The sequence below is a fragment of the Microcaecilia unicolor genome, chromosome 8 (genome assembly GCF_901765095.1).
Source record: "Microcaecilia unicolor chromosome 8, aMicUni1.1, whole genome shotgun sequence".
Taxonomy (NCBI): Eukaryota; Metazoa; Chordata; class Amphibia; order Gymnophiona; family Siphonopidae; genus Microcaecilia; species Microcaecilia unicolor.
Window position 1 is genome coordinate 232,300,316 of NC_044038.1, and position 16,322 is coordinate 232,316,637.

General features: G+C 43.3%; 1 protein-coding gene across 1 annotated transcript in view; it reads right to left on the bottom strand.

Annotated features, from left to right (window-relative positions):
- The window catches only part of BPI (bactericidal permeability increasing protein), a 47,790-nt gene continuing 31,468 nt past the window's right edge, over positions 1-16,322 (bottom strand). The window contains exons 9-15 of the mRNA XM_030211187.1: positions 16,197-16,256; positions 13,505-13,672; positions 7,663-7,730; positions 5,100-5,142; positions 4,167-4,230; positions 2,372-2,448; positions 1-307 (exon numbers count right to left, since the gene is read on the bottom strand). Coding sequence (XP_030067047.1) covers positions 269-307; positions 2,372-2,448; positions 4,167-4,230; positions 5,100-5,142; positions 7,663-7,730; positions 13,505-13,672; positions 16,197-16,256 — 519 coding nt within the window. The 3' untranslated portion in view covers positions 1-268. The remainder of the gene's footprint in view (positions 308-2,371; positions 2,449-4,166; positions 4,231-5,099; positions 5,143-7,662; positions 7,731-13,504; positions 13,673-16,196; positions 16,257-16,322) is intronic.

The following is a 16,322-nucleotide window of genomic DNA, read 5'->3' on the forward strand; positions in this document are numbered from 1 at the left end:
CTCCCAGCACTCCAGGAGGTAAGAGCAATGCACCTGGGGGGGGGGGGGGGGTGTTTGGAAGCGATGTGCCGGGGGATGATGACGCTGCACCCAGGGGGGGATACGGCACTTGGGGGGGGGGGGGCACTGCTTCTGGGGAGAGGGTGCACAGTGGCGATATTCCCCAGGTGGCAGACGACCAAGGAACACCACTGAATACCATTAAAAGCAAGCATTTTTCTTCCTTCTCTCTAGTCTACCACTAGCAGAAAACGTTTCCTAAACCTCATCAGCCATAGTTGATGTTTGCTCCAAGCTGTAGGAAGTCCTAAAACAAATAAAGAATATAAAATTAACTTTCTGTTAAATGCAGTAAATTCTTCATGGTTGTCCTTTAAATATCATACTGGAACAAAGCAATAAAAGATTCCCTGGAAATTAACTGTTTTAAGCAATTTTAAGTTAAAGTGATTAGGGACCGGGTATCACTGCTGCTGGTCCCGCCCTCATTTCCTGTTTCTGCAAGGGCAGGACCAGAGCTGAGAGACAGAGAAGGGAAAACTGAAGTAAGTGCCGAGCCTGCACGCTTCTTAACGCGTGAGGTAAGTCAGGATGACTTTTAAAATTCGGAAGGAGGGGGCCTGGAACTGGAAGGGAGGGAGGGAGGGACAATGACCCTGGAATTGGGAGGGAGGCAGGGGGGACGCTGGAACCGGGAGGGAGGGGGGACAGACGGGGGAATGGACGACGACCTTGGAACTCGGAGGGAGGGAACAAACTTCCGGTGGGTGAATATTATATGCAGCCTTCCCTTCCCTCCGAGGGTGGGGCACTGAGAGCGAGTGCGAGGCCCGTGGTTGGTCCCTTCTCCTTCTGACATCGCGTTTCTTTCCCTGGCAACTATACAGAGTTCCCTTGAAAGTGGGGCGATTACGAACCCTACGAACACTACATGGCTTCACTGCCACAGAGTCAGCTTCAGAACGTTGGAGATGCGAATTATTATATTAGATGGGCGTTTCAGCGTTTAGCGCAAGCTAAAAACGTTAACACACACTTAGTAAAAGACCCCCTAAATCTGCTCCCACACAGTATGTCGATAAACGTAAGGAAAAGCCTCAGATATAACACAGGTCTCTATCGTCAATTCCCGTTTGAATATAAGTCATCAGCATAAAAACTTTCCATCCTCCCTTCATTTTTCACTTTAAATTATATTTCTAAACTGCCTTAAATAAGATTTTATAATGTACTTAACTTCTGGCATGTACGACAGAACTCAGCCTTCACTCTGCTCAAACTACCCCCCTGGGAATTTCTATCAACACTTTTTCTGTTTGCCTATTTCTGATGTGCGTATGCAGTCATTCACCTTTCCATGCTTAAGACCAGCGGCGTAGCAAGGGCGGGGCGGTCCGCCCCGGGTGCACGCTGCTGGAGGGGTGCAGAGAGCAGCCGCGTGCCTGTCGGCTCCACTGGTTCCCTGCTCCTTCTGCCCCGGAACAGGTTACATCCTGTTCTGGGCAGAGGGAGCCAGCGCAGCCGACAGCCGCGTGGCTGCTCTCTGCAGCTAAGAATGCACCTGGGCGGGGTTGATGCGCTCGGGGGGGGTTGTCCTCACGCTGCGGGGTGTCATCGCACCGGGGGGGGTGTCATTGCACCAGGGTGGGGTGTGGTGCTGCACCCTGGGGGGGACAGACACTGCTACACCCGGGGGGGGTGCGCAGCGGTGATCCGCCCCGGGTGGCAGCCAACCTAGGAATGCCACTGCTTAAGACAGGCTTTAAGAGGCCTTTTACCAAGCCGCATAAGCGTCTACACACGCCCAACATGCACTAAAATGGAGTTACCGCTCGACAACCGCATGGCTCATGCGGTAATTTCATTTTTGGCGCACGTCCGATACGCGCATCTGAAAAATATTTTTTATTTTCAGGTGCGCGCAACAGACACACGCCAAGTGGCATTTGGCATGCATAGGTCATTACCGCCCGGTTACCGTGTGAGTCTTTACCGCTAGGTGGTAAGGTCTTAGACCCCAAATGGATAAACGGCAATTTTGATTTTGCCGAACGTCCATTTTCAGCAAAAAAAAAGGGCATTTTTTTACAGGCGCGCTAAAAAATGGATCGGCATGTGCCCGAAACCCACACCTACACTACCGCAAGCCATTTTTCAGCGCGCCTTAGTAAAAGGACCCCTAAATACAGAAAAAAAACTACTTCTAAAGTGACCTTAGAAGCAGTGAGGGAGAGAACAGCACAGAGAGAACAAAATCTCTGACAGCAGAGCAGGAGGAGAAGAAAGAGTAAATTGAGTTGACATGAAACTCCTTGCCTGACAGCACCTTCTCTGTTTATCTCTCAGAGGGGGGGGGGGGGGGGTCACTCACCTGTTGAGGCTTCAGAATAAGATCAGTCAGTTGCACATGATCCAGCAATGGAAGAGGGAACCCTCTTTCCAATTTACCTGGAAAATGAAGTCATGAAAAAGTCATACTTTATGAGGTATGAAGAACGAAAAAGGCTAGGCTAGTTGACTGCATATCAGTTCACACAACAAATTCCTTGCATCCCAATGACTTAATAATATACATTTGCCGTCTGTAAAAATAATGCTTCTGTTGAATAAGCATTATCCCTCAAACTCTATAAATGGTTCCTAAAGTTAGGCACACAATTACACGTCCAGTTATAGTGCTAAAATAGCAGGTATTAACAATATTAGAATGTACTAATGTGGTAGTACAGATTAGTAACTCTGGTCACAAGAACAAAAGCGTTGACAAACTGGGACAGAATGAAGATCCTTCAAGCCCACTATCCTGTTTCCAACTGTCCAACCCAGGTCACAAGTACCTGGTAAGATCCCAAAGAATAAGACAGATTTTATGCTGCTTATCCTAGAAATAAGCAGTGGATTTTCCTAAATCCATCTTAATCATGGTTATGGACTTTTCTTTTAGGAAATTGACCAAGTCTTTTTAAAACCCTGGTAAGATAACTGCTTTTACCACATTCTCTGGTCTTTCCTTTCTGTAGTGTACACATATATTAGACTGGGATCATTGAGATAACTAACAAAGTTGGGCCTTGGTCCATATTCCTGGAATTCTTTAGGTAGTTCCTTGATTTGGAGGGGCATAATTGAACGAAAACGTCTATCTCCACGGGCGTTTATCTCCGAGAATGAGTCCGTGAAGGGGCGGACCAAACCGTATTTTCGAAAAAAATAGACGTCCATGTTTTATTCGACAATTTGTGAGCTGGGCGTTTTTGTTTTTCAGCGATAATGGAAAATGAAAGCGCCCAGCTCAAAAACGAATAAATCCAAGGCATTTGTTCGTGGGAGGGGCCAGGATTCATAGTGCACTGGTCCCCCTCACATGCCAGGACACCAACCGGGCACCCTAGGGGGCACTTTTACAAAAACAAAAAAAAAGGTAAAAGAGCTCCCAGGTGCATAGCACCCTTCCCTTGTGTGTTGAGCCCCCCAAATCCCCCTCAAAACCCACTGCCCACAAGTCTACACCATTACTATAGCTCTAAGGGGTGAAGGGGGGAACCTACATGTGGGTACAGTGGGTTTGGGGGGGTTGGACGACTAAGCATTAAGCAGCACAATTGTAACAGGTAGAGGGGGATGGGCCTGGGTCCACCTGCCTGAAGTCCACTGCACCCCCTAACAACTGCTCCAGGGACCTGCATACTGCTGCCAGGGAGGTGTGTATGACATTTGAGGGTGAAAATAAAAAGTTGTGAAACATCATTTTTTGTGGTGGGAGGGGGTTAGTGACCACGGGGGGAGTCAGGGGAGGTCATCCCCGATTCCTTCCTGTGTTCATCTGGTCATTTAGGGCACTTTTTGGGTCCTTATTCGTGAAAAAACAGGGTCCAGGAAAAGTGTCCTAAATTCTAGCTAAAAACGCATACTTTTTTTTCCATTATCGGTGAAATGCGCCCATCTTTGTTCGGTCAATAACCACGCCCCAGTTCCGCCTTCGCCACACCTCTGACACGCCCCCATCAACTTTGTCCGCATCCGCGACGGAGTGCAGTTGAAAACGTTCAAAATCGGCTTTCGATTATACCGATTTATTCGTTTTGGGGAGATAAACGTCTATCTCCCGATTTGGGTCGCAATATAGGCATTTTTCTTTTTCAATTATAAGCTGGTGGGTCTCCTACCGTTAATTTGAGGCAGAAGGATGTTTGAGACATAAAAATTCACAGCAACATCTAACAAAGCCACCTGCAAAGAAGTGAAAGAATAAATTAGAACTACGAGAACTGATTATTTTTCTACCTCTTCTTAATGAACTCCACTCTATGTTTACTTGGTTAGTCAGTAGAGAATGCTTCCACTGGAAAATCTCTCTACGACGCAACCATAAATTAATTTATTTGCTTAAATTTAGCACATGTTCATCCAGTTTGACTCTTGGTAAATTTATGAAATCTAAAATACGATACAATATAAATACAAGAAACATACCAACAAATTAAAGTAAGAACATAAGAATAGTCATACTGTGTCAGACCAATGGTCCATCAAGCCACATCTACTCCGTCTACTCAATAAACAATTCAACCCAACAAAAGGCCTCTCATTTCGCTAACGATGCATCGGGGATTTTCTTATCACTTTCAGTCTGTTGATTCCATCCCAATTATGCCCAAGATCACAATGAACTTGAATACTATCAGCATACATCTGGCAACTGATTCCATAATCAATTTACCAATTGGCTTTAAATACCTGTTAAAGAGTATTGGTGGCAAAATGAAGCCTTGTGGGACAGTTATATCTGCTATGACGATAGCTATGTTAGATAACATATGAAAACAGATCTGCAACCCAATAATTCTTCTCCTTCCTCTTCCCTAAAGTCTAGTCCCTTTCTTTTCTTCCTCTTTTACTTAACTCCTCGTTATCTTTTAACCATGTTAACTGCTTCGATGTCTGTGTGAAGGCCTTTATGCGGTATATCAAGTGTAATAAATTAAATTTTGAAAAGTCCTTGATAATTTAACATTTATTCTGCTTGAATTTGAAATATATCTTCTGCTGTTCAGCTAGTTTACGCTACAAAGCAATATTAAAATACACGAAGAACTCACTGAGAATGGACCAACATCAGAGTGCTTCAGTGTCATCTGTAACCTAATGGAAACAAGAGGAAGGCAGAATGAAGAGAGATCCCTTAAGAGTGTACGTTGTTCTGATCTTTCAGACAGAGAGAAACATTGAAGTGATTGCATGGAAGGACAAAGCAAGAGGGATCGAAAGGGAATCCTCTTACAACCAACATGAAAATGTTGCGTTGGATAGTGTCCAAAGAGAAACATCTGAGTACCAGGCAGACTTTTACGGTCTGTGTCCCGCAAACAACAAGATGGATTCGGACAGGCTGGAGTGGGCTTTGACAGCAGCTCCAGTAGTTGGAACATAAGGACAGAGCTAGGTGGACTTCTACAGTCTATGTCCCAGAAACACCAAAGAAAGACCATGATCAAGTGTATAATATCACGTTCACTGTTGATTTAATCTTGAATTGATAATGAATGTGACTGTTGGGCAGACTGGGTGGACCATTCAGGTCTCTTTATCTGTCCTCACTTACCATGTTACTATGATACCTTGTAAGCATGAAAGATATTTCTTTGAAGATGCTAATCCCTACATGCTTAGGATATTATGCCATTTTCACAACAGAATTATTACAAATGTACAAATTAGGGAAAGGGTGGTGGACACCTGGAACAGAATTCCAGGAAAGGTGGTAGAAGCCAAAACAGTGGAAAAATTCAAGTAGCTTGTATCAAACAGAAAGGGAGCTTAGTGGCAATGGGTAATAGGGAGAAGACCCAAACAGAGCCAAAAAAAAACCCATGGGCTTTAGTTAGTTTTTGTGAATTTTGAGTGGGGTTTTTTTGTGGTTTTTTTCACACACTTGTGGGTTTGTTTTATTTTGGCACTCGTTGTCCCACAGAGTCTAAATATCTCACCCAGCATTCCATGCACATATCTTAACTGGCTTAGCAAGCCAATCGATGTTGATAACAGTGCTCAACAAGCAATTCTAAGCACTAATTGGCAATAATTAGAATTTACGTGCATAACTCGCTCGTGCGTATTCTGTAATTGCAGTGCGCCTAAATACTAAATAAATGGGAGCGGCTATGGGTGGGGAAATGGGTGCGTCGAGGACATTCCAAAAAAACTACGCGCACGGTTGTAGGATGTACCTGCTCTGTTCGTAATTTAGGCGCCGATATTTACACCAGGTTTTACTGGGCGTAAATGGGCGCTACTACATTTGGTCACGTGGAGAGACGCTTGGCATATTCTACATACTGTGCAGAAATTTAAGCCTATTCTATAAATAGGTGTACTTTAGAGAGTACGCCTAGGCATTATGTTTTTTCCTCGCGGATTTTTCAGGCGCCATCTATAGATTTTCCCCTCGTATGTGTGCAAGAGCTTTTATGCAAATCAATTGTATGTATATTAATTTGTAAGTATAAGTGTGTACAAGTGATTTGCACACACTTAAATTTTTAGGTGCTCATACAAACCAAATCTGTACTTATGAATCCACATCCTGCAGGCATAAATAGGCAGATTGAATAGTTATATGCCCAACATCTTCTACATGTCTATGCAGAAAAATATCCTCTTCATTCCCAGCGATCTACGAACTGACCAACTTCCGAAAACAACTGAAGACCCATCTCTTTGACAAGATGTACCACGGAGATCAACACATGTGAAACTCCCCACATATATCCAGAAATGTTTAATAATGCCTTCTGTTATATTACTATCATGTATTCCATTACCATGCAACCCAAAATCCATCTGTAATACCAAATATCTATTCTCTTCTTACTTCCACTATCCATGATGTATTGTAAGCTACATTGAGCCTGCAAAGAGGTGAGAAAATGTGGGATACAAATGCAATAAATAATAAATAATAATAATAATTTATACCCCACATTTTCCCAACTGCGTCAGGCTCAATGTGGCTTACATCGCACCGCAGAGGCGGACGCCAATGCAGTAAATTAAGCTAATACAACATTAAACCTACATAAGAAATAATGGAGAGGATGGGGAAGGAACGAAAGGAACAGGGAAACCAGGAGAGAGGAGGGAAGGGTGGATGTGTCCAAAATTGTCATTAGATTGATGTGTATCAAGCAGTGGAGACACATGCTGAGTCCTTGGGGTAGGCTTTTCCAAATAACATAGTCTTAAGAGATTTCCTGAAATTTAGAGGGCTGTGGATGGTTTTTATAGCTATCATATACTAGTCCACCAACACATTACAGATTCTATGATTACAGTATAAGGATCACGTCTTTGGAATGCTCTCCCTCAACCATTGATATCACAGTCATCCCTATCTCAATTTAAGACTGATCTCAAAACTTACCTATTTGAATATACTTATCAATAACCCTACCTCCGCCCAGACGGGGAGGAATGTCAGCCATAGAGCATCCCTACCACTCTATCCCCACCCCCCACTATCACAATTGTAATTCTCTCCTTATTATCCTTTTTATATCTTGTCTCTCCTTTATTCTCCTTTTTTAGATTGTAAACTGCCCTGACCGCTTCCATAGGGCAGGGTATTAAATACTAAATAAACTTATAAACTTGGAAACTTCATACCTGCTGAGTGCCAGGCTCCCAACAATCCTTGTAGAGTTCACCGCAATCTTGGCCGAAACATCAGTTGTCTAGGGATAACCAGGAAAAGGATAAAATATCCAGCAATCTGGATTTCTGAATGTCAGTTTAAAAGTCTTCATTTAATCCCACACCGCCATACATCACGAAAAGTTCAGAAATGGAAAACAATAATATTAACCTCTCTCACAATATGCTAATATATCAACCTAAGCGTTTATTGTATTTCTGTACTAGACTTCTACAAATCGAAATTTTGTAACCGCCTTTTTAGCAATATGTAAGCCACATTGAACCTGCCATACGGTGGGAAAATGTGGGATACAAATGCAATAAATAAATAAATAAAATCCATTTGACTATTTCATTACACAATAGGTTTGAAAGATGCCTTTTAGCACAATCAAAAGCAACTGAACTGTGTAATTACTGTCAGAGAAGTAACTGAATAGAGAATATGGGGATGAAAACGTTTTGTCTCCTGTTTTGTTTTGTTTCTTTGTTTTGTTTGCATGAGGGTTTTCATTTTTTTTTTTTTTTGCTACGTTTTGAAGTCCTGCCCCAGTCCACTAAACCTGTTGTAATATTAAAAATACAAGAAAAAAAAAAAACAACAACAACAAAGGCAAGTGGTACAGGACCAACAAGGGACGCAGGAAAATAGCACCAGGAGATAAAGTTTTGTTAACAAGGGACCGCCCTCAAGACAGATGAGCCTGACGTGGCCACTTTTTGCCAGAGCAGGCTGTATCAGGGGTCACAATCTGCTGTAAATTGTCTTCATGAAATAAAAACTTGTAGTGCTCCTATGATGCATCAAAATTATATTCAGGGAAAGATTCCTGCTGTCACTTTGGAAGTATACGAGGCTGCCACTAGGGGTCGCAGCGGCCATTTTGACAAAGCAGCAGCACCGGACAGGAGCGAGTGGGCATTGCTCCTGCCATGTCCCCCTAGACCACCAGGGAGCTACAAAGGTAGGCCCGGGGGTGGGGGGAATGGGCCGGGGCCAAGATGTTACTTCAGGATGGGGGAAGGAGAGGGATAAGAGTGGGGTAGAGGGAGGGCGATCGGAGAGGCCTGTGACACCTTTGCCATTATGCAGGTCCTGAGTAATATTCAACTCTATGCACTTTCAACTAGCCCCATATATTCATTGTCAGTGTCTGGACATGCCTGGCATTGAATATCTGAGGCTAATTCCACAAACTACTGAAGACCCATCTCTTTAATAAGGCATACCACAAAGATCAACAAATGTGAACATACACCACTCCTCTGTAATGGTATCAGTTTATTACTGAAATATGTAGCATATTTGCTGGATTATATATACACCAATATATTTGTGTATCTTTTAAAAATATATATTTGACACAGCAGCAGAGAGAATAGTTTCATTTCAAGCCCCTCTCTCTCCATTCCTTTTTCTGGGAACTTCTGAGAGCAGGGATAGTTAACTACAAACACTTAACAAACACAAAAGAGCTTCCTCTGCCCTCCCACCTAACAAAAGATGGACTAAGGTGGGCACCTGAATAAAACAAAGAACTCAGAGGAAGCATAAACAGGACATTTGCTTGTCAAAGGTATACCTGCCCCTCCCATCAGCTTCCAGACATGTGCAGAAAGGAAGGACTTGTAATGTGTATCTGCCCCAGAGACTGAACAGGACCAGGGTTGCCAGGTGGAAAATTTTTTTCCCACCCAATCCAGCCTAAAAACAGCCCAAAACCCGCCCAAACTCAAACCCCGCCCCTGACACCCCCACCCCCGCGTCATCACCCCGCCCCCGTCATCATCAACCCCGCCCCCGCCGTCATCGGCCCCGCCTCCCCATCACCGGCCCCGCCTCTCTCGTCATCGACCCCGCCTCCCCCGTCATCGGCCCCGCCCAGAACGTCAGTAACCCCGCCCAAAACGTCACTAACCTCGCCCCCCGCAGCCGAAAAACCCACCGGAAAACCACCCAAAATTTTTTTAAAAAGCCCAAAAATCCGCAACCCGCCGCAGGCAAAAATTTCCCGCGGCGGGTCGCGGAAAACCGCCCACCTGGCAACACTGAACAGGACATCAAAAGACCATTTGCCAGACAGCAAGTCTCGTGATGTCATAAGACATGAGACCAGGACTCAGGGGTCGTGTGCAGACATGAGACCAAGATACCACAATGCTTTGCAAATGCCCAAGGGTCGTGTGGAAACCAGGACAAAGATCCACATGGCATATCCTCCTGCAGCTTGCAAGGTATAAAAGCAAAAGCTGTTTCCCCAAGATTCAGATTCTCTTCACTGCAAACAACTCAGATGCTCTTGAAACCTGCCTCCTCCTCTTGAAACCTGCCTCCTCCTGGGACCTGCTGCTCTCTTTGGGGTCTGCTGATGCCTTGCTCCTGAAACATGTGCTCATCAATCAGCTGGACCACAGCATGCTTGTAACAAGGACTTGTAAGTTAACCTACCTGCTACTTTGTTCTGTTTTAAGCACAGATTACCTGTAAAGATTTCTTAAAACCTACCTCTCGTGTGCAATTGTATATTAAATAACCTTTTTGAAGCTAAATACGGTCTCTTTGTGTTCTGATACTTAATTTATTTAATTTATTGCAATTATCACCTTTGGTGATTGGTGGAGAAATTAATATCCTAAAACTTATAAATACAGCACCTGCTCTTAAATTATAAACAGTGGCGAGTTGCTCTAGAGCTATTTTCCCCAAAATAAATCATTTCTTGTAACACCTCCACTTATATTCAGAATTGTCTTATAATATTTGTTTGTTATATTACTATCATGTTTTATCATTATCATGTTACCCAAGCTTCTTCTATCACACTAAATGTATATCTTCTATTACAATAAATGTATATCTTCTAACATATTTCCACCATTCATGATGTATTGTAAGCCACATTGAGCCTGCAAAAAGGTGGGAAAATGTGGGATACAAATGCAATAAATAAATAAATAAAATTCTGACCGTAGGCATCAGCATTTAAAGAAAAACACTGACCACCATGGATTGAATAATGACTGGAAAGAAAATAAATACGGCCTCTTTTTACAAAGCCACGCTACTGATTCTCAGTGCGGCAAATGAGAGGAAGCCTATTCAGTTCCTATAGTCTTCCTCTCATTTGCCACGTGAGAATCGCTAGCGTGGCTTTGTAAAAGAAGCCTTGAGTACACCCATGTCCTGCTCCTTCACGACAAAGGTGTTGGTGCTGAGTCTCTGTTCCAGACCTCCACTAGAGGGCACCCTCTCATGACAACATATATGTGATGATTTCAGAAAAGGGACTCCTTACACATGCATTGTAAATGTATGGAAAGAGGGCTGGTATTTCAAAGTGTGCATGTATCCTGTATTTCATAACAATGATATATGCACATGTCTGCATTTTTACTCACTGGTATTTAAAGTCACATATATCACATGACCAAATTATCTTTTGGACTCAGGGTCTGGAGGAGCTGCATTATTGTTAAGATTTGTTTACCTCTCTGAGGGGCCTTTTTACTAAGCTGTGGTGGAGCTAACACGTGCATAGCATGCGCCAAATTGACACAACCACCAGGTTCATTATTTCCTGCAGTAGACAATATTTTTCTATTTTCTACTGCAGGGGATGTTCCTGGCAGTAAGGGTAGCCACATTTTTTTTATTTATTGATTTTGCTCACACCTTTTTCAGTAGTAGCTCAAGGTGAGTTACATTCAGGTACTCTGAATATTTCTCTGTCCAAGGAGGGCTCACAATTTAAGCTTGTACCTAAGGCAATGGAGAGTTAAGTGACTTGCCCAAGATCACAAGGAGCAGCAGAGGGATTTGAACCGGCTCCCTGTGGATTGCAAGACCGGTGCTCTAACCACTAGACCACTCCTCCACATTAGCATTCACTAACTGATTATCGCATGAGTAGCGCGGGAGCCCTTACCGCTAGGTCAGTGGGTTGCAGCAAGTGCTCAGGAAGTGAATAGCCACACGCTACTTTTAATTTTAGCTCACGGCCATTTACTGAACCACTAAAAAAAAAAAAGCCCTTTTCCCCAGCCGCGGTAAAAAAAAATGGTCCACCTCGCACCAATTTCACACGTCCAGACTACCATAGGCTAATCTTTACCGCAGCTTAGTATAAGGGGTCCTGAATTATAAATTTGCTATCCCCAAGACATAGTTTATTGTCTGAGGAAGGGTCTCTACCTCATGGCTATTGTTCATCTATGTTTACAAAATCTGCCATAAATACATAAATACATAAGTATTGCCATACTGGGAAAGACCAAAGGTCCATCGAGCCCAGCATCCTGTTTCCAACAGTGGCCAATCCAGATCACAAATACCTGGCAAGATCCTAAGAAAGTTCAATACATTTTATGCTGCTTATCCCAGAAATAGTGGATTTCCCCCAAGTCCATTTAATAATGGTCTATGGACTTTTCCATTAGGAAGCTGGCCAAACCTTTTTTAAACTCCGCTAAGCTAACCACCTTTACCACATTCTCTGGCAAAGAATTCCAGAGTTTAATTACACGTTGAGTGAAGAACATTTTTCTCCGATTCATTTTAAATTTACTACATTGTAGCTTTATCGCATGCCCCCTAGTCCTAGTATTTTTGCAAAGCGTAAACAGATGCTTCACATCTACCCGTTCAACTCCACTCATTATTTTATAGACCTCTATCATATCTATACACATTTATGTCCCCATGCAAGGTCACTCTTTGTGTGTCTTTGTCCATAAAATTACCCTGTCTCTTGTGCATAGCACCACATACACTGGCTCCCTGTAAAGTTTCGCATTGAATTTAAAATTTTATTGCTAGTTTTTAAAATATTGAATGATAATGTTTCACTAATGCTTAGTGCCACTGTAAGATGTTATCAACCTACTCGTTCTCTGAGATCATCTCAGAAATGGCTACTTGATTTGCCTTGATTTCATCAGGCTTGTTTGAAAGAATGTAGATCATCTGTTTTCGACATCAAAGGTCCGAAATGCATTGCCCATTGAACTTTCTTCAATAGAAAATATGGACCAGTTTAAAAAAGCATTAAAAACTCAATTATTTCTTCAGGCTTTTGGTTCCTCTGATGTATGATATGATTTTAATAGCATGTAAATTTTAATCTGTTGTATGTTTTAATTTTAGAGTAACATAGTAATTTTTATATAGTTTGTTGAGCAAAGAAATAATTTTTATTGTTCTGTCCTTTTATATTTTGTATGTGATTTGTTCCCCGCTTATGCTTTTATAGATATAGCGGGTTATAAATAAAGTTTTTTATTATTATTATTATTATACAGCTGCCTCATCACTGCCTCATATTTTAAACAAGTCTCAGTGCTCTCTGAGGCTTTTATTAAATGCTGCCTAGAATTAAACAGGACAACAAAAAGAGAGTCCAAATCTCCCGCAAAAATGCACAAAACAACAAGAAAAGCGGAAGAAACCCAAAAAGACCAGACTGAAACCAGAGATGCTAAGAGCACCTTTTTTTACAGGCTTTTAGTGTCTATGCTCCGTTTCGGATAGCATCAGCATTTTATGCCTTTCTACTCCATGAGAATTTTGGAGGAACATCTGTATACGTCAATTTGAAGACCCTTTTCGGCCGAAACACGGACCGTGTAGGGTCCCAATAAAACTTCTTTCGGTGCTCTTAACCATCTGTGGTTTGAGTCTGGTCTTTTTGGGTTTCTTCCGCTTTTCTTGCTGTTTAGAATTAAACAGGTGCAGTTAGACATCCATTTCTCCACCTACACAACCGACGCAAAGTTAATCAACTGCAAATATACCACAAGAAAAATAAAGACTAACCACACCGAGAAGGAAGAGGGGAGCCAGGGAGGAGTTGGGCAGGATAGCAAAAGCCTGGAAATCCAGGGCAGGCGCGATGGTCAGGTTTCCAGGGGTGATTTTCAAAACGGGAGCCGAAGGAGTTGACATCATCAGCTTCATTAGCATATTTGGGTACATCTTCTGTACCTGAAAGCAGCACAGGACAAGAATGGCAAGAGCGTAATTTCAATTTAACGTCAAACGAGACCTACATTATACAAAGTTTGCTGCAGATTATTAAAATACAGTTCGAAACGTACAGTTGGCGTTCTCTTCACCCATCCGTATCCCCACTTAACAAATGTAAATTCCTAAAGTGAAAAATAACCCTAATCACACTGAAGGCCACAGAACTGTACACTCTGCCTCAGGGGATGAGCAATCCGCAGCTGGAGGGTTGAATGTGCCCCCCCTCCCCACCCCCGTTGAATGTTATGCGGCCCCCAGGACCATGGGAATATACACATAAAGCGTCATTAACCAGAGTTTTGCAGATTTTAAATACTATATTTTACAAATAGTTTTAGAATAGCCAGTGTAGCAGTTTGTTTCCATCTTTTTAGTTACATTTTTACTTACTTATTTATTTATCTATCTATCACAGAGGGTCTATAGACCTCGGTGCATTTCCATTTCCAACATTGTGCAATGTTGTGGCACGTCAGGGATAGTACGGACATTCCTACAGTCCTCTGCGTATAAAGGTTGCCCACTCATCTCATCACTTATGTTTAGCCGATATTCAGACATAGCCGGTTATCTTTAAACTGGTCGAAGATATACTACGGTTTGACGTGGCCAAATATGACCGCCAAACCCGGTTTAAGAATCGGCGGATAGCCGGTTATATCCCATAATATAACCGGTTATCTGCCAGCCGCTAACTGCAGATATTCAGCAGAGGATAGCTGGTTATCCCCCCCCCCCCCCCCGAATATTGGCAGATAGCCGGTTAAGCGCTATTTAACTGGTTAGCATCCATTTTGACTGGTTAAATAACACTATCGGGTGGATAGATTAAACTGTACCCACTGCACACCGCCTTGGGTGAATCTCTTCATAAAGGCGGTTAATAAATCCCAATAAATAAAACACTATAATTTATTCATGTACATAATAAATTATTTACATAGTAACATAGTAGATTACGGCAGAAAAAGACCTGCATGGTCCATCCAGTCTGCCCAACAAGATAAACTCATATGTGAATACCTTACCTTGATTTGTACCTGTCCTTTTCAGGGCACAGACCGTGTAAGTCTGCCCAGCACTATCCCCGCCTCCCGCCACCGGCTCTGCCACCCAATCTCGGCTAAGTTCCTTAGGATCCATTCCTTCTGAACAGGATTCCTTTATGTTTATCCCACAAGTGCTTGAATTCTGTTACCGTTTTCATTTCCACCACCTCCCGTGGGAGGGCATTCCAAGCATCTACTACTCTCTCCGTGAAAAAATACTTCCTGACATTTTTCTTGAGTCTGCCCCCCTTCAATCTCATTTCATGTCCTCTCGTTCTACCTGACCCAAGGCTGCTACTCCTGCAAGTTAACTACATCTCAAAATGTCTGCCAGTGCTCTCAGGTCCACTTTCAAGCAGATAGATTTAAATGGACAGGGAAGCCAGTGAATCCCACACAGTGACCATACTTGTTATTTTTAAAAAATCTCCTGGTCTATCACTGGCCTTTCTCCTTCCCTCACCCCACAGCATAACCTCCCCCTCTGTGTGGCAAGGCAGGGTCGCAGAGAGGGAGGGAGCAAGATTCCCCCGGGTCCGACTTCCAAGGGGGGGGCCCGGCTCCACCAGTGGCAGACAGGCAGAAGGTTGGACTGCAGTCTACTCTCTCCCTCAGTCTGTCTTTCTCCTTCTCCTATGTGCCGAGACCCGGGTTATCGTGTTAACGCAGCTCTGACTCCTCGTGTCCTCCTTCTTGCCTCATCCCGCCTCCTCCTGTGTGAAATACTTCCTGTTTCCGCATAAGTGGGAGGGGATGCGGCAGGAGGAGAAACAGATCAAGGGAGAGAGCAGATGCAATAAGTGATGGTCAAACTGGAGTTCTGACTTTGATTTGTCAATTGTAGATGCGGAGGTGGGAACAGCTCCGCCCCGTCTAACCCGCCCTACCCTGAGCTCGGCATCCCTGCCTCCCCCCCCTCCCCCGGGGCCTGGCTTTGTCTCTCGAAGGCCCTGGGGAAAGGGCAACCTTTGGGTTTTCTACCATTTTGTTCGAATTTTGGTGTTGGCTGGGCAAGAGAGACTTCTATTTACTGGGGGGGGGGGGCCAGGGGAAAGTTTTGTTGAAATTTAGATGAGGGCATGGGGCTTCATTTATATTCCATAGGGGGTCTACTGGGAATGAAGAAGGGCTAACAATGGATTTTTTTTTAATGATTGATGGGAGTGGGGAAGGGGGAGGAAGAAAAACAGTCTCTTTAGACCTACCAACCAGGACACAATGTATATTGTCATGGCTGTAGCATATAATTTTCCCATCCACAGCAACGAGAGGAAAATTCCTACAGTATTCATTAAACTGTAAACCCGTGGGAATCTTGTTACAGTAAAACAGTATGAAATATGCAGCTTAGTGATTTGGCCTGCTATGTTAGGTTCTCTGATAGTTTTTTAATAATTGACCACAAAGCTTTGATGGTGGAATGAAGCACTCGCCTGGGGTATCAAAGACCCAAAGGTGGATGTGTTCAACCGCATCTGGAAATCCTTGGGAATCTGCAGCAAAGGAAACACAACAATTAAAGCGGGGCACTGAGGTTCATGTCCTAACCTGGGTGTCTC